At 36.7% G+C, this 13,912-nt stretch overlaps 1 protein-coding gene and 1 non-coding gene across 2 annotated transcripts in view; both read right to left on the reverse strand.

Moving 5' to 3' along the window:
• The window catches only part of IPO7 (importin 7), a 30,638-nt gene that overhangs the window by 7,534 nt on the left and 9,192 nt on the right, over positions 1 to 13,912 (reverse strand). The window contains exons 3-19 of the mRNA XM_015864061.1: positions 13,330 to 13,483; positions 12,859 to 13,017; positions 11,793 to 11,949; positions 11,229 to 11,318; positions 10,752 to 10,846; positions 10,570 to 10,654; positions 7,935 to 8,069; positions 7,341 to 7,440; positions 5,989 to 6,065; positions 5,522 to 5,638; positions 4,824 to 4,913; positions 4,150 to 4,315; positions 3,551 to 3,711; positions 2,710 to 2,838; positions 1,429 to 1,495; positions 1,223 to 1,348; positions 829 to 926 (exon numbers count right to left, since the gene is read on the reverse strand). Of these exons, the coding sequence (XP_015719547.1) occupies positions 829 to 926; positions 1,223 to 1,348; positions 1,429 to 1,495; positions 2,710 to 2,838; positions 3,551 to 3,711; positions 4,150 to 4,315; positions 4,824 to 4,913; positions 5,522 to 5,638; positions 5,989 to 6,065; positions 7,341 to 7,440; positions 7,935 to 8,069; positions 10,570 to 10,654; positions 10,752 to 10,846; positions 11,229 to 11,318; positions 11,793 to 11,949; positions 12,859 to 13,017; positions 13,330 to 13,483 (2,006 nt within the window). The remainder of the gene's footprint in view (positions 1 to 828; positions 927 to 1,222; positions 1,349 to 1,428; positions 1,496 to 2,709; positions 2,839 to 3,550; positions 3,712 to 4,149; positions 4,316 to 4,823; positions 4,914 to 5,521; positions 5,639 to 5,988; positions 6,066 to 7,340; positions 7,441 to 7,934; positions 8,070 to 10,569; positions 10,655 to 10,751; positions 10,847 to 11,228; positions 11,319 to 11,792; positions 11,950 to 12,858; positions 13,018 to 13,329; positions 13,484 to 13,912) is intronic.
• LOC116653571 lies at positions 4,456 to 4,637 on the reverse strand. The gene has a single exon (XR_004307670.1). It is a non-coding gene; the product is annotated as a small nucleolar RNA SNORA23 (small nucleolar RNA).

A 13,912-nucleotide genomic window follows, 5' to 3' on the forward strand; every position in this document is an offset into this window, starting at 1 on the left:
AGACCTCACCATATAAGCTGTATTAAGAACTGGCTGCCATTTGGAAAAGATTTACTTGCATACACAAAATAAAACTTTCTCTTAAGCATTCACGTATTCTGTATTTTTTCTTTTAAAAAAAATATTTAGGATATTCTTTGGGAGATGACATCTCTACAGCTTTTGTGCCTGATTCACTGTGCTCAGCTAATAATACACTAAGAGGTTTTTGCTTTTCTTCCCCACAGTGTATTAAATAGCATTTACAGCCAACCTGGTTGCAACTTGTCTTCAAATAAAGATTGGCAACAGTCAGAACCAACACATTTTACTCTCAGGTTTAGTCACTGATCTTACATAACCTTGGTAAAACAGATTGCCATTCCTATCCCTCCGCTTTCCATCTCCACTCTGTTTTAGCTAACAGATTTCATATCTTCAGCATACGTATAGTATTTGGTATTCCAGCTATAGCAAGGTTACAAACCCTAGATTAAATTATCTGCCCTTTGCAATATATATACACACACACATGCACACACTGTATGCATGCCTACATAAAAAGCACATTAAAATAAAGACATGCACAAAAAAGGTTTGTTTAATCTGCTTTTGTTATTTACATACTATTTTTGCCTTTCAGCAAAAGTATGATATATCAAAAAATATGAAGAGATTACATCAAATTTTAAGCAATAACATCATAACGCACCAATTCACAAAGATGCTGAAGAGCACATATCAGAACGTATCACTCTTAGAGTCTATCGTTGTGGATAGAAGTAGCCAGCTAAATTCTGTATTACTTTAGAGATCACAGATGATGTGATCACAAAGTCATCTACTTACCTTCTTGCACATACTGTAGATCATTTCAAGGTATTTTGTGTCTGACAGAAGCGTATCCGTATCAACGGTAACATAATTATGTAAGAGAGGCATCATATCTGTAATAAGAATATTAAGTTAGATTTGTTTTCATGTTTTATGAACAGAATAGCTGACAAAAACAGGTTAAAAATCTATGTATTACTAAGCTTATCATGATCTGTGCCTAATGTTTTTCAAGACAGGTACGTATCTACACAGAATTGCCTTGGCAAAAAAGATTTGTTTGCAGAATTAAGTATCTGCAAGCGAGAATACTTCAGTTTTCTCCTGAACATTTCAATAAAGGTGTAATTCACTTTTCTGCATGAAATCACGCATGAAACCATATGGCCTTCTCATTTATATTACCTACCAGTAAAATAATCAAAACCATCCTGCTGAAAGACTTCAAAAACAAGAGGAAGAAGCTGCCACATTTGTGCAGAAACTTGTTGACAGGTCAAACTATGAGCCAAGGAAAATATCTCCTCGTAGAATTCTAAAAGAAACAGAAATGTAGTCACATTTTAAAGCCCATCCCATACTACCGAAAACTCAAGCAAATACAAGCACACACACCTAATACGTGCTGCTGCAGAACTGTCCCAATCACTTGCAAGCAGATTCCCTCCAGCTGCTGAGTAATCTGAAAAAGCAGGAAAATGACAAAGATTTGACTGTCTTCAGTACTTTGGAGTTGAAATTAAACAATTTTAACATTATTCCAACTTGTTTGTGTTTACAAATGTCTTCTAAAAACAACTCAAAACCTCCCACATTCTAAAACACAATGCACCCACATAGAAGTTTTTAAGGCCACATTTAATAGGAAGTATTTTGGGAATCTCTCTGAACACTGGAAAAAAAACAATCTTTACAGTTCATTATAGTGCATCCTTTAGAAAGGCCTACAATTAATTCTAATGCCATAATCTCGTCCAATTAGAACACATGAAACCAACATACAGCTAAAGACCTAAGCAATGAAAGCTGTAGGAAGTATTCGCTGTTCCGGAAAAGTGAAATTTCAGAAGAACCCTATAACTAACTTGGACTAATTGACTGCGTACTAAATGAACTTCAGTGCTGCTCTACAGGACTGGACAGTCTTCCCAACAATAACTTCTTAGTCTGTGGAATAGCTAACAAAAAAAAGTCAATAACCTGACATTTACTAATTCCTGTGCAGAGTGAGTGCTATAAGAGTTGAGTTTCTGGTCCTAGCTATGCAGAACAGGATTTGAAACTAATCAAATGGAAAACCTACCTGATCATCTAGTATAAGGCATCTAGATATGTAGTATAAGATATCTCTAGATATACATGTTTACTGACCAATGTCTTCCAAATGAGCTCCTTGGGATTAGAGTTTTGTTAGATATTCATCCCATTTTCATCCATTTGCCAACAAAAACAAGTAAATGCAGCTTCAGCAGCCAAGTCTATAAGTGTAACCAGTCCTTTGTTTATTGCATGGTAACTCTGGACTGTTACACCTCGGACACAAAATTTGTATTGTGTTTCCACAATAAAACCTTCTGAGCACTAAGGAGTACAACTTATTACTTAACTATCTAAGTCAAAGAAGTACCCTGCAGTTGGTTATCAAAATGCAATAGCTGACTTTGTCAAGAAAGTTTATAATTGGCAGTAGCATATTTAAAGCAATCCGTATTCCAGCTAGACGGTAGTCCATTTATTATGGCAGAAACATGATCCAGCCTGCCTCTGGTTCTTTGTTTTATGAAGGTTTTAGCTGCACTGTTTTCAAACTAATTAACGTCAGATATACAATAACTACCAAAGACTTTCCAGTGGCTTAGACTATAGGTATTGCTTTTGAAAGTAAAATATACGTACTTCCTTGTGATCTTCAACTACACTGAGAAGTGTATCAATAGTATTCAAAATTCCCATTGCTGTCACTGCTTTGTCGTCACTGCCCTCTTCATCAGGTCCAGTCTGAATCACCTGGTTGAACGTCATTGCCTGCATGTAATAACAACACAACTCATAAATGTCATTCAGCGAGGACGTACGTGGAGGTGAAAAACAACTGCGCAAGTCTCGCATTCTATAGAATTAACTCAAGGTGTTTTGCTAAGAAAATATTAAGGTGACTGCTTCACTCCAGTTTGTTTTCATGTGTGATCAAGCTGGAAAATTAAGCCAGCTGAACTGCCACCCCTCAACCACTCACAAATAAAGCAACATTGCCTTCCATTAAAAGAAATACATTTGCACTATTTAGTTTTCTGAAATAGGGTTTATGAACTATCTCGGATCTCTTTGCAGGTGCTCTCAAGGAGGATGTGCAAACAATTCGGTGTTAATGTTGAGGTAAGGGTCTTGAATAATAAATTAACGCTGAACTGAACTCTACTACTGAAACTAATAGTACAACTTGCTAGATACAGTCACCTAAACTTAATCTCCGCTGCACAGAAAGTTACCTGCAGATTCAACATCTTTAGTGTAATTGCTACCAAATTTCATCTACGCTTCCAAAGAAAACATGGATAAGGGTTTCTCAAAGATTTCTACAATTCTTAGAAATATCCATTTAGTTCAAGTTATGAAACCCGCTTTTGAGGAAAAAAAAATAATTCTAAGTGTAAAAGGAAATTACTCTTATTCATGCACTTAAGCAGATCAATCTCCTACATATAAAACAACTCTCCAAGTCACTAGAAAGCCTTACCAAGTGCTGTGTCATTTCTACTGCAATTGGGGTAACTTCTTCACTATATTCACAGATCATCTTCTGAATCACATTTGTAAGATCATCATTTTCAGTCTCTCTTATAATATGAAGTAAAGCTTGCATTACAGGCCTAATAAATGGGGTGATATATTCTTTAGCTGAAAAAAAAAAAAAAAAGTGGAAATTAGTATCTGACAGTATCAATACCAGTATAAAGATGCCAATATATACTTAATATTTAGCATTTTGTCATCAACATGCCATATAAATGAATAGTACCTAGCATTAGAACAATAGTAACATTTAGATTTGTAATTATAAAAGCTACATCAAGAGGCTTACAATTGAACTAACAAAGGCCACAGAGTTCTATAATCTATGGAATGCAAGATTACTTTTCAATACAAGTTCTAATTGAACAAAAAAGTATATAAGCATTCCTGTCAAATCAGCAAAACAGTTGATACAGAATTTGTTTGCACTGTTGTTTTTATGCCAGCTTCGGGAATATTAAGCAGCTTAAAGCTTGCTAGGACAAAAACTACTCTTTTTTTATACAGAGTAAGTTTGTTGTAGTTTCATAAAATGAGGGCTACCTTTCTCTTGATTACTGATCAGAACTTGTAGTGCTATTGCAGCTTCCACTTTCACAGGCATTTCCCTGTCATCGATCAGACACCGCCTTGTGAGTTCTAAAGCTGTTTGGAGATTCTGGTCACTCTTAAATTTGACTTCACAAAAATAATGAAGAACCCAACAAGCCTGAAAGAGACAATGATGAGTAACTTTAGTGCCATAAAATTAAAATCAGGATTATTGACTATCCACATCCCTACAACCATGCAAATTCTTAACTATGAAACAAAACTGATGTTGTGTAATGATACCATAAAAAAGTATGAAGATGTTTGAGAGTATGGAGGCTGGCCAGCGGGAGGCATGTCATTCAGACGTCACTAGACCAGTACTATGATCTCAAGTTCATCTTTGGCCACAGGTTTTGTGTGAGTAGCACAGTCTAAATGTAGAACACAAATAGACTGTACCACCAGACACAGATGGACAACTATGCACACAGTTCTGCAGCCATTTCATAGCTACACAGTAGCTGTTCATAATCATATACAAAGACTAATCACTGATATAAGCTTTCACTTTATTACAGGTACAGAAAGAAACGCACCCGCTAAAAGGACAAAGTAACTTAATAATCCTTAACTCTTGAGCTAGAAAAATGTAAACCTTAACATTAAGTCTTGGGCTTTCTTACCCGTGCTCTCATGTAACCCAGCTCACTGCTGAAGAGAGGGAACACATGATTCTGCAACATATATTCCATTTGATCTTTATATATTTTTTTCTGTTGGAATATTAACAAAAATATTTATCAGTTTAAAATTTCACATAAAAACATATTACTAACATAATAAAAATGGCATTTACAGAAGTCTGAACTTCTATAGCATGTGAGCTTAAAAATCCTCACGCTTAACTTTCCCCTTTAATAAAGGCATCAAGCAATACAGATCCCAGATTTTACTCAAACTTCACATAGATCCAACTTGAAATCATCAGACAAAACCGTTCACTTCTTTCCCATTATTCACAGACTCCAAGAAAAGGCTTTTGTTTGGTGGTATATTACCCTGATACCAAAGGCAAAAGTGGTCTAAGAAGCTTCTCAGTCAAGGTCCAAAAACAAATGAAAGACCTGTTCTTATTCGCTGCCATGCTAATTGACAAAGTTCACTGATTTCACTTTATTTCTGTCCTTCTAAACAGAAAAGATCTTGTTAAGTCATCAGCCCCTCATTGGCTGGATTGTTCTCCTTTCCTCCTCGAAGAAGGAATGTAGTTAAACAGTACAGCATGGAAAAGAGCACTGCAATTCTTACCACAAGCAGAGAATTTAAATTAACTTAAAAATAAGTCAGCTGAACTTGACCAAACCCTAGTAATTACACTTACTTTCAGAAGAATTTCAGCTAAGGAACCAATCATATGTAAAGCACCATCTTTCTTACGAGGATCAGCATTTGGCTCCGTAAGGATCTGATAGCAAAAGCCCATTGTCTTCTGCAAAACCTAGATTGAATACACAAAGTATTTCAACTGGTCATGGCACATACCATTCTCAGAGCTCTGAAATGCTCAAGTTGTGTGAACGTCTAACAATCCGCCCCAAAGTCTGGAATTTCCATTCTGTTTTATCCATCAGTTGTAATACATAACATTCTTGATACATGGGTCCCAGAGGAAGTGACAAGTACAAAGATTATAAGTAGACTAGTGCAAAATAAATCTGTGATAAACGGCAAATGTCACTGTACTACAGTATGACAGAGCTGAAAAATAAAGCTGCTCAGTAATTCTCCCAGCAAGTAAATACAGATTACAGAGTAAACCAAAGAAGCACTGTGTGTTTCAGGGCTTACCTCTTTCCTCTTACTACACGATGTAAACAATAACGTCTGAGCAGCAGTTGTTGGTGAAATGAAGTCTTCAAATACATCTATTAAATAAACAAAACAGCTAAATTTTTAGTCTTCCGATGTAAACAATTACCCTAACGTTATCTAATGGTTTCATACAGAGCACATCAATTTTCTGGTTTTATTTCAGGTGGTTCATCATGCTTTCTTATTACAGATGTTTTGAGATCAGACAGCAGTCACAGTAAGTTAGACATTCCTGATAGTTCCATCTTCCACATTTTCCATGATAACCAGCTCTGTGTATCTAACTGAAAACTTTGCTTTCCTCATTATTAGAAAAAGTATTTTTTAACTAGACATCACCATCTGCTTCCCTATGCAATCTGCTGCACCAGGAAGGGCATGGATTTTTTGGCTGAACCAGTTACATTTTTTTCTTATTTCCCGCAGAAAAGGATTCTCAGAGCCATGTATATTACCTACATTGTTTACAGGTCTCACTGACCTAGGGGACAAGAAATCTCCAAAAGAAATCCCCTAAATTTCTTGCTCAAATCACATAAAAATCCTAGAGAAAAGAAAGAACTTGTTCAGGAAGCGTGAAGATTCTCCATTCTTCCATGGCCTGAAAATGCTGCACTGGCTTATAAATAAAATCCATGAAAAAAGGGTAAAACTAGGCAAGTTTGGAAGGAGAGGCTTACTTCATGCCATGTCATTTACCATTACGGTACGTCTGTTCTGAACCACATCACGCAGGAAATTCACTGACATAAGAACACCAAAGCCTAAACTGAGACAGTGCAGGTTTAGTTTAGATGTTAGGAAGAAGTTTTTCACCCATAGGGTGGTGACGCGCTAAACAGGTTGCCCAAAGAGGTTGTGGATGCCCCATCCCTGGAGGCATTCAAGGCCAGGCTGGATGTGGCTCCGGGCAGCCTGGTCTGGTAGTTGGTGACTTTGCACAAAATAGCAGGGGGGGCTGAAACTGGATGATCAGGTTGGTCCTTTTCAACCCAGGCCATTCTATGATTTTATGATTCTAAAATACTAATGTAAATACTCAACTTTTAGTATCATTTACTTAGCTTGCTTTTAGTAAGCTAGACCTGGACTGTTTCACTTTTGGAAAAGAAACAATGTAAATGCCAAAAACAGTTACTTTACAAATGCAGAAGCAACTGTATCACTGCTGAAATATTCTATGGTATCTGTCACATAGTCCAATCTATCCAGAAATGCAGTGCATTGTTTTCTTTTTTGAAAGGCTCAAGTTATCCCTGTTCTCACACCCACGAAAAAATCTCTTCATAGGAAGTTAAATTTTAATTGAAGACATTCCTAATCCTTACCAAATTTCATGCGAATATATTCATATGGATCTTCTTGCCAAAGCTCCTCATCAGCATCTGTATAGCACATCAATGGGAAAATCACATCTTGGATAATCCCCTGCAATTAAAAAAAAACACAAAAAACAAGTTGAAAACAAACTAACACTACAAAAATGAACCTGTCCCACACTTAACAGGAATCAGATTTTGCTCCTCGTCAGTTCTGACACCACATGGAAACATTCTAAAACTACTTGAAAAAGGTGGATTCTCTGCACTTCCTTAAAAGAGTTTGCTTTGGATTATGCTGTACATAGATGACTCTGCGATAAATCCAGTAGTTATCACCATCTCCAAATCTGTTATGTTGCCGTACAGCCGTGTGATCTTTCAATTGGCAAAATACAAAAGATTTGTAGCAAAAAAAACCCAACAGCTAGTTATCTGGGCTCATTCATCAAGAAAAACTTAATCAAATAGGCTTAAACTCTTGTTGAGGGTAATTTACAGCAGAGATTCCCAAAAGTTTATTTCTAGCAATGACAGAGACGCTGTCCCACAGCTTAATGTACTACTGATTCATGTAAGTATGAAATCCAGAAAGTGATTTACTTGAATATGAGGTTTCAAATTCTTCCAGGTGACTGCATGCGACACTCCTTGATTAATGTAGTTCAGTGTTTGCTGCAGAACTCTAGGAGCCATGTACTGCTTTTCCTTGTATTGATACAACACCTTCAGCAACACCTAGAAAAATTGGATCTAATTAATAGCTTATACTGAGCACTATTTTAGCTTGACAAATGACACAATCCCATCACAATCCCACAGAAAAACCTCTCAAAACACATCTTAAATGTTTACTCATTAGATTAAAATGGGTACTGACTAATCTACTAAATGTCATTGTTAATTTTATATAGCAACTTGAAGCTCATATCAGGTTCTGAGTATTTTTTAAGCACGCAGTCCTCTAAAAAGAAAACGTTAATGCTAATTAATCACCACCGCTCAGGGAGCCTTCTTCTATGTGGTTTATTGCTCTGTCTCACCAACCTTTAGGGGCATAAATTCATGCCTAAACACCATGCTGGTAAATGCACCTTGTCAGTCTACTGTCCTTATCCACACACTGTATTACAACAGCGACACTGTATGAAGAGTGCATTGGGTATAAAGAGTGATGAGCCATTCCGTGCCCACCGCCCTCTGGTGTAGAACCTGCCCCTCATCCCCTGTGTTACAGAGCAGAGCTCAGCGCTGCCGCTGCCATCAGACCTTCCCTCAGCTCCTCTGCTTTGTGCTGAGCAAACCAAGAGACCCCAGCCACTCCTTATACATCCTACCCTCTAGAGCCCCCACTACCCTTCTTGTCTCCTTTGCACACACTCCAGTAGTTCTAAGTTCTTGTACTGTGGTGTCAAAACTTACAACAGTACTTGAGGGGGAGCTCCACAAACGCAGAGTAGAGCAGAAGTATAAAAGCCTCCTGGACTTAAAGGAATTACCAGTTGTTACCCTCACCTCAGTACAAGGTCTTGGTGGTATAAGACAGTGATTTAGGATAGGAAATTAAAAGAGAGGAAGTTTTGAGACTTGAAGCTGCTTCAAAAGGTATAGAAAAACACAAAGAAATACCTACACCTCTTGTAAGCAAACTAAGAAGAGAAAACAATCCACTGCAAACAATATAGTGTGATAGTGATAGTAAATGTTTGCAATGTCCAAAACCAGTAAACCATCAGTACGTGGTAAAAATGAATGTGCTTCTTGAAATCAGAACAACTAAAGGAAGAGTTAACCATTAAAAAAAGTCCAAGACAATATAAAAAGAAGACCGAACAATCAAACAAAATTTTATATAAATCACGGAATCCTTAGAGTTGGAAGGGACTTTTAAAGGCCATCTAGTCCAACTCCTCTGCAATGAGCAGAGACGCCCACAGCTCAATCACGCTGCTCAGAGCCTGGTCCAGTCTGATCTAGAAAGTCTCCAGAAATGGGGCATCCACCACATCTCCGGGCAACCTGTTCCAGTGCCTCACCACCCTCACTGCAGAAGTCTTTTTCCTTATATCCTTGTTTCCTTATATCGACCCACTTTAAGTTGCAAACTATTTTCTTCATTTCCCTTATTCCATGCTTTAAACAAATTACTTCCAGAAAACTAACGAAAATGGCGAGTTTACACAGAGTAGTTAACTTCCAACTGATGGACTTCCTTTATGAATTTAAACACAAGCAATAAAATATGACCATCAACTTATTATTAACATATACTGAACTATGTAAGCCATCTTCCATGGGCTCCATGGCCTAAGGTACACCACAGCAGCAGTTGAGTATATAAGAAAATATAAACTAAAGGCTCTTCTTTTTCAGCAAAAGGAATAACCTTGGGACTTTGGTGAAAGTGAACTTTTAGTATTACAATATTTTTTGTGGAAGTTTATGCAAGAAGTTCTAGTTTTCTGGTATATTTGAGTTTTAGGAGGGTTTGAAGTTGGTTGGATTTTTTTTTGTTTCTTTATCATTTAGAAAAGATTCTCCAGTTTAACAGAAAGACACACTGGAAAGCCTAAATTCATTGATATTCAATGAAAAAAATAGGTAATAGTCTTTGAAAATGAAGACAAAACTGAGGATCAACAAATGGTCTTTAAAGCCACACTAGAAAAGTGTTCCCTGACAAGCATTTCAGGCTTCTTTTAACATATCTAACTTATTAACTCCCACTGTTCAGATGCAACAAAGAAAAAAAACAAACAAAAAAACTAAAGCAAAGAATAAGAAAGGATGTAAGATTAAATGAGAAAAAGCAAGATGTGGGGTGTAGGCTGCAGGGAAACAAGAGAACAAATCCTACAACTGCAAAAAGGAACAACCAGGCAGTAGAGTTCAACCAGTGTTTAGTACTGGTTCATCGGGTCTTTAAAAACAAAAAACATCTTGAGCAAAAGAACCACAAGCACAAGGGGTGAGAATCAAGACATTCCAGCTGGGTAGGTGAAGCTTAAAGCAGTTTATCCAGAAAAAACATGTTGGATATTTTTGGTGTGACATACACATGAAAATAATATAGGCGAGATAGTCAATGAGAAAAACAGATTTCAGAACTAATACAAGCACACAGATTCTAGAACAACTTCTGAGATGTTTTATAAACTTGTTCTAAGAGAACAAGAAGGAAGAAATGGTCACAAACTCTAAACCTATCTCAATACTCCCCAGGTTCTGTGTTTCTTACTTGCTGAACACCAACAGCAAACGCCTTCAGGAACACTTCAGCAAACTCATTGTATTCCTTGGAAACATTGCCAGGGCTTCCATACCTAGAATTTGAAGCAAATATGCAAATTTCAGTGTGAAGCACTATCACTGACTTAATCATTTGGTTGAGTTCTTAAAAGTAATTAAAGCAGAAGTTACCTCTCAAAAAGTCTAGCTAAGATATGCAAAGCCCACTTCTTGCACTTCCACCAAGGCAACTCGGGTCTGTCATCTTCATCAACCTGAAGAGTTTCCTTAAGGAAAAAGAAAAAAAAATTACATGACTTTTGGACATCCATGTAGCATATCTTAATTTACTTTAATTTTACACTGTAATTCACATATCACACTTCTAACTTAAAAGCATAAAGTACAGCACATCTAAAACCAAGTCCCACGATGTACACTGCTTAAGTGGTCAGAGTACTGAAACATGAAGCCAAAATAAACCATGCTACACTTTGATAACAGAACTCCTGCACAAACTACTTATTTTCCAAACTCATCAGGCCTGTTTAAAATATCCTATTTGTTTTAAAATTATTTTCTTGGCATCCATCGAGAAAAACACACAGAAAGACTATCTGTTGTGAAAAATATTGAAGATTAAACAGATAATAGCCAAAAGACACTTACAGCGGGTACATCTCTATCAACAACAGTCTTCAGGATCTCTATCCATTCAGTCAAGTTTTGCTGATTTATCAACTCCAAAGGTAACGTGTACTTATTCAAAATAAAGACAACAATTATAAAGCAATTCAAAAATAATGTTACATTCACAGTTTGAATTTTAGCTCTTTCAAGTCTACGCCCACACCCAGCTTCCATTAAAGAAAGCAAGAACTGAATACAATCTAGACCACATCCACCAATATACTCAATGGTTGCTGGAAATCATTGCAGTTTTGCTTATGAAGCACTAAGGTACTACTTCACTAGATGTTACACTGATTTCTGAAGCAGTTAAGACGTAAACAGTTCCCTTACACTTGCACTGGTCATCCTGTGTAAGTTTCTGCCAAATGCAGATCAGGAAAAAGTACAGCACTGATTTTACAGCACAGTTTATGATACCAAAATGCTTGTGATTCGTACCACAGATGAGTAAACGTAAGTAATTTCCCACAACTAATCTAGTTAATATTTCAGTCTACTTCTAATTACTCATTCCAAAAAATATACAAAATTTATTTTTACCTGGACAAGGGCATAAAATATTTTGAAGATCTGCTTCTGGATGAGGACAGACTGATCAGATGGATCACTCAAGAGCTGAATGAAACTATCCTTCAAAACTGGTAGAAAATGTTGCATTGCAGCTATCAAAGGACTACGCTCCTCTGGTTTCTTGTACCTTTAGATAAAGCACAGCTAGCTTTATAAGCCTTCCAGACAGCTTTGGAATTCTATGCTTTCCCCAGTGGAGATAGAAGCAGGTTATATTACAGATGAGAATAATGTGTGGTTAAAAAAACCTAAGTATTTCTTGCTACAGAACTTGGAGTAAACATTACAACCAATAAGCAAGTGGAAAAATGAAGGAGTTTGTTACTCCACTATATACCCACATGATGTTTCCGCTAGTACTGCATTCCTGTCAATTTGCACACTTGAAGACTAAATCACATTCTGCCACACCATTACTAGAGTGAAGAAACAGTCAGAGCACTACAGAAACTGCAAGCAAAAGGAACACGTTTATTGCCAGAAATGGCAGATGTTGGGCTAGTCCATAAAATTCTACAAGTACATCTACCGGGGTTAACACTTCATCAGAAATATTTCCAAAAGCTGGATTGCTTCACCAGCACTGAAGAACACAAACTGAAAAGTCTCCCACATCTTGCTATCTAATTTGCCCACATCTAACAAACTGAATGTAGGCTTGAAGGGCACGTGACAGACTCGCAGCAGGCTTCAATTGCAACACCCTTTGAAGTAGGGCCCCAGATGTTTCCATGCCTATGCTGAAATGAAAGCTCCATTCCCTTTCCCAAACATTCAACACTTCTGAATTAAATTGAAGCCACGTTTTTAAATCTTTCCCCCAACTTTTAATTTGCTAAGAAGGAAGTCCTTATTAACTCAAGTGTTAACTCTGCAGAACAGCAAGAACACTGTCTAAATTTAGATGTCTATCAACCTGTGCTCCATCCCACATGCAACTTCACACTGTTGCAAGATGTATGTGGTACACAGGAGATAAAAGCATGTTCCTTCTGCTCTTATATATGGTAGGAAAAAAAAACACAACACCACTTACTCATAGTTTTTCACAAGTTGATAAAGACACAGAAGAATCCCGAGCCAGCAAGCACTGTTGTCAGACTGAAGATAAAACCCAATTTTCTCCACAACTGCAGTCCAACGACTAGGATAATCATGCTTGATTATGTGATGAATACAAGTTGTAAGTTGTACTCTAGAAATCAAGTGTACAATGATTAAGTAATTAGTAATATTCTTTGGCACTGAAACAATTCATGTTGCCTATGATTTAAATTCAAGAATATTTTCTTTAAATAGAAAGTTTATGTTCCACACTTTCTGTTTAATAGTGCTCATTTGAAGAAAAAAAAAATGAAGTGACGAGGGCTGACTTTCTCATTGTGAATAATTTTTTGGACCAGTAAGTTTCCATATGCTTAACATTCAGCTTATGTCAGTTGTGTAAAAAGAAGAAACAAACACAAAAAAGTCAGAAACTGTAACAAAACACACACAACCCACATACCTGATCAGCTCAGGAGAGTGAATAATGGCTTCTACGATATTTTCACGAATACAGTGTCTATCTTCTTCTGGGATGGAGTAAGGTGGAATTTCTCCTGGGGCAGTTTCCCGGTCCGGCCAATACTGGGTTATCATATTTTTCAAGTAGATAACCCCTGTCAGACAAAAGCAACAGACCAGCTCATAACCAGAATATCAAATGAACATTCATTTTGCCAAGACAAATCTATTCCAGAACAAAACTGCTTATAATGATCACTGCATTGACCATTTCTAACAAGGAGAACCATAATGCATAATACATACAAATTATTAACGTGCTAATTTGCTGTGTTGATACTTCTCTACCTATTTTGATATTTAGTACCGTAAATAATGTGTATCCACATTAAAATAATAAACACTGTTTTCTTCTGTTACATATATAAAGCTTGTGTAACACTTTAGCAGTAAGCTACTGAAAAAATCCTTTACAACATTTCTCACTACTTTCATTAAAACTGATCAAATAGAATTAATACTAATGACTACCTAAAACATTCGATGAATTTTCCAAGTGAAAAACAAAACACAAAAACCACAAA

The sequence above is a fragment of the Coturnix japonica genome, chromosome 5, assembly GCF_001577835.2.
Source record: "Coturnix japonica isolate 7356 chromosome 5, Coturnix japonica 2.1, whole genome shotgun sequence".
Taxonomy (NCBI): domain Eukaryota; kingdom Metazoa; phylum Chordata; class Aves; order Galliformes; family Phasianidae; genus Coturnix; species Coturnix japonica.